The sequence below is a fragment of the Alosa pseudoharengus genome, unplaced genomic scaffold (genome assembly GCF_046254945.1).
Source record: "Alosa pseudoharengus isolate Yale_2024_CS ecotype anadromous, Long Island Sound unplaced genomic scaffold, YU_APseudo_1.1 YU_APseudo_1.1_scf_6, whole genome shotgun sequence".
NCBI classification, from domain to species: domain Eukaryota; kingdom Metazoa; phylum Chordata; class Actinopteri; order Clupeiformes; family Clupeidae; genus Alosa; species Alosa pseudoharengus.
In genome coordinates this window covers 30,145,088-30,152,587 of record NW_027468848.1, presented here as the reverse complement: position 1 = coordinate 30,152,587, position 7,500 = coordinate 30,145,088, and the positions used below count along the sequence as shown (strand labels likewise).

General features: G+C 49.3%; 1 protein-coding gene across 4 annotated transcripts in view; it reads left to right on the top strand.

The window, feature by feature from the left end:
- Positions 1 to 7,500, top strand: part of mef2cb (myocyte enhancer factor 2cb) — an 80,631-nt gene that overhangs the window by 52,141 nt on the left and 20,990 nt on the right. For 3 of the 4 annotated variants that reach the window (XM_076269525.1, XM_076269526.1, XM_076269524.1), the window contains exon 4: positions 4,959 to 5,102. In XM_076269525.1, the coding sequence (XP_076125640.1) occupies positions 4,959 to 5,102 (144 nt within the window). Of the gene's footprint in view, positions 1 to 4,958; positions 5,103 to 5,301; positions 5,440 to 7,500 lie in introns of all 4 variants that reach the window. The other variant, XM_076269527.1, reaches the window with a different exon arrangement.

Below are 7,500 nucleotides of genomic sequence, written 5' to 3'. Positions count from 1 at the left end.
TGTGTGTGTGTGTGTGTGTGTGTGTGTGTGTGTGTGTGTGTGTGTGTGTGTGTGTGTGTGTGTGTGCGTGTTTGTTTATATGTTTGTGTATGTATTTGGTATATGTTTCTGTTTGTGTGCATGCATGTGTGTCTGTGAATGTACACGTTCATTCATGTCTGTGTGCATGTGCGCACGTGTGTGTGTGTGTGTGTGTGTGTGTGTGTGTGTCTGGTGGTCCAGCTTGAGGAAGTGAAAACTGAGCACGGGGCTCAATGTGTGTATACTGTGAGCCTTTCCCCTCACACAGACATGCTTACATTCATGCTCTCTGTACACATACACCGGGTTAAGGCTTATAGCTGTGTGTGTGGCATCGGGGTGTGTGTGTGTGTGTGTGGGGTGTGTGTGTGTGGGGGGGGGGATGCCAGCCATAATGGGACCACCTTGACAGTTGCCTGTAAAGAGAGGCAGCAGTAAGGCTCTGGGTTATCCCTGAGCTCCTAGGCACAACTGGACTTGTCAGCTATACATTGTTGATTCTTTTTGTTTTTTTTCTCGGAAAACCTAAATGACAACCCATTTCATTTTTCTCCACCCTTTTAACCGTGTGAGAGATTAAATTGCGAGCACTAAACACGATTAAAGCCCTCGGTGTGTGTGTGTGTGTGGTTGTGTGTGTGTGTGTGTGTGTGTGTGCGTGCGCGAGTACATTTGTTTTTGCATGTGTGTGTCTGGTTGAGTTTTTCGGGGGGCTTTTTCCACTCTCTCCGCAGTGGACGCACGGGCCTTGGTCAACCACAGGGCTGCACAATCATCAAGTGTAATCATGTTTTCTTTTTTTATTATTTTCTTTTCTTCTTGCTCTCTGTCTCTCTCTCTCTCTCTCTCTCTCTCTCTCTTCTCTCCCTCCTCGTGTCCTCACCACAGTCTGTATTGTGCTTACCCAGAGCACGGGGGGTGGGCTTCACCCTCATGGGCAGGAGGGGTGTTTGGATGGGTGGTGGTGGTGGTGGTGGTGGTGGTGGTGGTTGGTGGGCTTTGGGTTTGGACACAGCACATCAAAATTCAGCCAACCCCACCTACACCACCCTCCCTTTCCCTTTGACCTTGTTCCTGTCTTATAGGCGAGGGTGTCATCAGTGTTACTATAAACTTGATCTGTTACGTTCCTCCTTGTTGCCGATGTTAACAACGTGACAAATTCAGACTTACTGTACTTCCCCATCTGTTCAGGCGGCCTCGGCAGACCAGCGCGCTCTCTCGGCGTGGTTTGTAGCACTATAAAAGCATTCCACTAGCCGGTGTAATCTCTTACACACTTCTATGGGTTATTATTGTTGTCTCCAGGCTGTAAGCCCATAACACTTTAACAAAGAGAAGAAAAGGGTGCCTGAAAGCACACATACACAGGGATACACACACACACACACACACACACACACACACACTCATGCTCACAGCGTTCTGCTATCCTAAGTAAGCCAGACTGCAGCTGCAGTGAGAGAAAGTGGGTTAGGGTTGGCATGACTCCCCATGCTCTCTCTCTCGCATGGCATCCAGCTACGCTGCACCCTGGGACTGGGGTTGAGTGTGGATTAGAGGCTGGATGGATCAGGCAGAAGGTGGTGGTGGTGGTGTTGAGACGGTGGAGAGAGTAGAGAGGGGGTGGAGGAGGGCAAGGGTGGGGATGCCGTCAGTGCCACCCCGGCCGGGGAGGGAGCTACCTGGCCCAGTGCCTGGGCATGAGCCGAGCAGCGGTGGCCTGGAGCTGTGGCACAAGCCTGGCAACGGCTGGCACGGGTCTGTGCCCACACCGGACCCCCTCGCTCTCCACCTGCCTGCCATATTCACTGCCACCACCCCCCCCCCCTTAAAATGTGTCGCTGAAGGTTACAGGGAGATGAGGGGACATTCCTCCCCTGGACACACAGATATGTGCACACACACACACACACACACACACACACACACACACACACACACATACACACACACACACACACACACACACACACACACACACACACACACACACTCACACACACAACGCACGCACACACACACACACACTAACAGGCTCATGTTCATACACACTCATACACAATCATACGCACATGCACACTCACACATACATACCACCTACTCAGACACACACACACACACACACACAGGCCAGAATTCCGACAGAAACAATCAGCTGGGAAGTGCACGAGGAACCAATTTAATTAGGGGCAAGAGTCTGGAGAGAGATATGGACAAAACAGAGAGAGAAAGGAAAGGAAAAGATAGAGTAACTCTCTATTTTCTTACAAATGTTCTTTCCTGGACAAATTGAGCTATTTACACTTTTGGTAAATTGATTGGCATTTGTTGTCGTTTTTTTGCATGGTATTCTTGTGTATAACATGATACTCATAGATATATCAGTGTGAAAGGACAGCTATTACAGCTAAGAATAATTAAGCAGTCAGTAAAATGATAGCTTATGATAGAGAGAGAGAGAGAGAGAGAGAGAGATAGATAGAAAGACAGAGATGGAAGAGCTCTTGGGTTAGATCCATCTATGGCCATGGTGCGGCAGCATGGCCTGTGATTGGCTGTGGCAGGTCGAGCGAGCGGGCGGGTGGGCAGGCGCCGGGCGTTCCCTGCGGTGAGTGAGGCCTGCTGGCAGGTGTGAGCTCTCTGACAGGTGCAGATGTCTCGAATGAGTGGCATTGCTGGCTGCCTGCGGGGGAGCAGGGACTGCGTGCTGCGTCTCAAACTGCTCAGCCCCACCGGCAAAAAAAGAGCCAAATAGAAGAAAAAAAACCCCGACACTGGGCAAAAACATGCCTTCATGCCCATCTCTCCACAGCCCCTCTCTCCCTCCAGACCTGTGCCCCCCCCCCATCCTCCCTTACCCACTCACTTACCCACCCACCTACATGCCATCTCCCCACACTGAGCCACCTGCTTCATATGCCATGGATGTGTCTAGTGTCTATGGCTACTGACTACTTCAACCAAATAGTGTTTGATCCATAGCGTCAACCAAAACCACATCAAAAGGCCACGTGTTGTGGAGGTTAAGTTCAGGTTTTTGCAGTGAAAACCATAACCCACTCGGAGAAATACGATTTCGGCGTGTCACTTTCAGATAACATTGGCCGAGTTTAACTTGGCCAGCACTTCTGCAAGAGAATCTACTTCAGACTGCTTCAGTCGTTGAATCCTCGTCCAACTCCATGGACTGACTGCGTAGGAGGAAGCAGATGCAGAAAAAAAAACAGAAACATGAGGTGACATTGCCATAACTGAAAGACATATCAAGTAAACAAAAAAATGATTGCAGCTAAATATGACATTCTTATTTGATTGAGAGTTAAATTGGCATTTGAGTAAATTAGGTGTTCCAGAAAATCACAATAAAAAAAGGAAACTGATTAGCTTGCTCAAACCCTGAAGAAGACCAGTGGCTAACACATCAGACATTTTAGAAGTGAATAACATTGACACATTTTCATAACAGCTGATCAGAGGCCAGGCATAAACAGCTCATCTTATGCAAGAAGCAGATTGTGATTAATGAATACATTAAGGCAAAATAAATAAACAACTAGAAGTGAGAGGATTGAGACAGCAGCAGCCTAACCTGTCTGCTCTCTCTCTCTCTCTCTCTCTCTCTCTCTCTCTCTCTCTCTCTCTCTCTCTCTCTCTCTCTCTCTTTCTCTCTCTGTCTCTTTCCCACTCGTGAAGCGGTGGTGGCGACCGCGGAGTAAATTTAATTACTACCGTCTGGGAGGTGCGCGTGTGTGTGTGTGTGTGTGTGAATGTGTGTGTGAATGTGTGTGTGTGTGTGTGTGTGTGGGTGTGTGTGTGTGTGTGGAGGGGGGCACAGCGAGCGCATGAAAGACAGGGCCACGGCCGCTAATATTCCCTCACGTTAATGTCTCTCGATGGGAGAGGAGCAGCGAGAAAAAGAGAGGCACTTTGATGAGACGCCTCGCGATCTGACACCACTCATCCACATCCACTCCCGACTGTCACTCATGCCACCCCATGCGTCATTCCCTCTCTCTCCTGTACGTCGACATGCACACACACACACACACACACACACACACACACACACACACACACACACATGTGCGCTCTCCAACACACACACACACACTTTCCTTGGCGGAGAGCTTGTGTCGACAGGAAGTCAGCGCTCCTTTTGCAGAAGTGCTGTGTTTCCATGTGATTCTGAGTGTCTGTGTGAATGAATACACAGGGCATGTATGCTGTCGACTCAAAGCCTCTGGTTAATGTCCTTTTAGCACAGTAAAAAAAGCCATACAAAATGAATGACGGATGAATAGCATTTTTACTCTTTGTCCCATTGCATGCATAAAGGTGGCAGAAAGTAGTCATTAGATGCACACTCAGCAGTGTGTGTGTGTGTGTGTGTGTGTGTGTGTGTGTGTGTGTGTGTGTGTGTGTGTGTGTGTGTGTGTGTGTGTGTGTTTGTGTGCATGTGTGCTTTGTTGTCACGGACCTCCTGTTCTCCTTGTGTTTAGAAAGAGTATCATTTGTACTAGAAGGTGGCCATCAGGTGGCTAAGGAGAATATTGCTACAGGGATGCTCTTTGCATGATGCATGGTACTCTTTGAAGGAGGGATTTGCACTAGACACAGGTTTAGCTTATGTCCATCAGTCCCTGTCCTACCTAAATAATGTTTTCGATTTTCATATTTTTCTTTTTTGATTTTCACCCCCAGACTCAATCGCTGAACAAAGTAGAGATTGTGTGTGTGTGTGTGTGTTTTTTTTGTTGGTATGTTTTCAGATGTTCATTTCACCTCCACCCTGCCATGTTATGTTGTACACACACCCTACCCCCCCCCTCTCGCCACCTCTTTGTTGCATGGTTCCTGAACTGTGTGTGTGTGTGTGTGTATGTGCCACCGCCTCTGAACTGTGTGTGTGTGTGTGTGCCATCGCCTGTTTGCAGACATTGAGAAAGAAGGGCCTAAACGGGTGCGACAGTCCCGACCCTGATGCCGAGGACTCGGTGGGTCACAGCCCGGAGTCCGAGGACAAGTACAGGAAAATAAACGAGGACATTGACCTGATGATCAGCAGACAGAGACTGTGTGTAAGTACCCGTCCGACACCATGGACCATCCTTCTCACCCATCTCTTTTTTTTGTCTCTCTCTCTCTCTCTGTGTTTTCTCTTTCCTTTCTTCTTCCCTGTCCCCGCCTCCTTCCGCAATCCCTCCACTCCTCCTCCACTCCTCCTCCACTCCTCCTCCTCGGTAACCCTCTCTGTGGTGTTGGGGGGGCGGCGAGCAGGCCTTGAGCAAAAAGGAGAACAAAGGTGGCGAGAGCCTGGACCTGGAGTCCACTCTGGCTCTCACGCCGCGCACAGAGGAGAAGTGCAGGCAGATTAATGAGGAGTTTGATTACATGATCAGGACTAAAAAGATCCCTGTAAGTAGCGGCGCCGCATGCCACCAAAAACCGGCACCAGTCGCTAACCAGTCGCAGTAACCTGCCTGTCGTTTAACTCACCACTAAAACATTCCAAATGAAACTGCCCAAACACTGGCCTTAACACTCACCTCAGCTGATTTGCATATCAGTGTGTGGCAGAGTGAGTCAGGATCACAGTTTAGTTATAGCTACTAAAAGCATTCACTTGTGTTTATATTAATTTTGGCAAATGTATAACATGGTGTGTCTCAATATTATTCCGCCGTGTTCACTATATGTGGTGTAACTCATTATACAATGTACAATGTAATGTAAGTGTTCAGTAAAAGGGGTTGTGGTTTAGATATTCTGAAATATATTAAATAAGTCATGACATGTCAGTCATCTCCTCAATAAAAGTGTTGAAAAAGGAGACATGGTCAGTGCATGCCAGTTAGCCCAGTGAAGTGACCTTTGTGTGCAGTGTGTTTGTGGAGGAAAGCGCTTGACCGCTAAAGCCATAGGAACTTCAGCCTCTGGTCTCTCCATGACATCAGCCACTAACCTCTCAGCCATTGGCTCCTACCACGAGAGAGAGAGAGCGAGGCCTGCATGTGCTGTGTGTTTTTTTTTTGTTGTTACAGCCCCAGCCAAAGCAAACTTTTCTGAAGTTGCAGCAGAAAATAGGAAGACAGATTGTGCACCAATTCCCAAAACAAGGGAGGAGAACAGCCAAGCACAGCACATGCTCACTTACACACACACACACACACACACACACACACACACACACACACACACACACACACACACACACACACACACACACACACACACACACACACACACACACAAACACACACACACATTAACACACACACACACACACACACATGCTCACATGCACACATAGACATTAACACACACACACACACACACACACACATGCTCACATGCACACATACACATTAACACACACACGCACATTAACACGCACACACATGCTCACATGCACACATGCACGTTAACACACACACACACATACACACACACACACACACACACACACACACACACACACACACACACACACATGCTCACATGCACGTATACACATTCTCCCAACAGAAACACACCCACATACCCACACACACCACACACGCACATGCAAATACACATACATCTGCACAAACAAATCACACACCCACATACACACATGCTGTGCCCTGTACCCTCTAACAAATCAATCATAAGAGTGACCTGACATTTCAAAGCGCTAGCTGAGAGATAGCCCCCCATTGATCAAGTCACATGTAAGGAAATGGTTCTGCACATCGGCCCCTTTTTTTGTCCTTTTTCATTAAAACGGCTCAGCAGGCTGTTCGAGATGTGGTTCACAGCTCTTTCCACTGGTCACAAAGAGGAACCAAAACACAGCCGTCGTGTCTTGCTGCAACGCACCACATCAGGCCATCTCTCTCTTCTCTTCCTGCCCAGCTGCAGATCGAATCTGCCTGAGAGCCTCCATGCTCAGTCTGGAGCCCTACACATCCCCCCCACCCCCACACCCCCTCTCCATCACCCCACCCTCCTCCACCACCACCCGTTCCCATTCCCAACCCTCCTCAGCAGAAAAAAAATTCCCAACCCAAATGATGAACGGGGAGCCCCCGCATAGGTCAGTCAGCGGAGGGCGGGGGGGCAGGCGGGCGGGCAGGCGAGAGCTTGAGGCGGGGCTGGGCGGCCACTGTCGCACTGGTGGTGGGGGACCGGGAGCAGACGGGGACTGCGGTAGGAAGCGGGCGGCCATGGTGGGGTGGGTGGAAACGTGGGTGCAGAATGGATGGAGGACGGAGCGGTGCTGTTAAGAGGATAGGGTGTGGCTGGGACGTGGGTTGGGGCTTTGGGCTGTTCTGTTGCGTTGGTGTCGGTGTCTGTGTCGGTGTCCCCATCCCAGCACTTGTGGGTCCCACTTTTCTTTTTTTTTTTTAACAGACCACAGCCCTCCCAGGGTGCGTTTTGTCCTTCATCCAAAAGTACAGAGATAGAGCATGGCTCTGGAGAGAGAGAGCGAGAGAG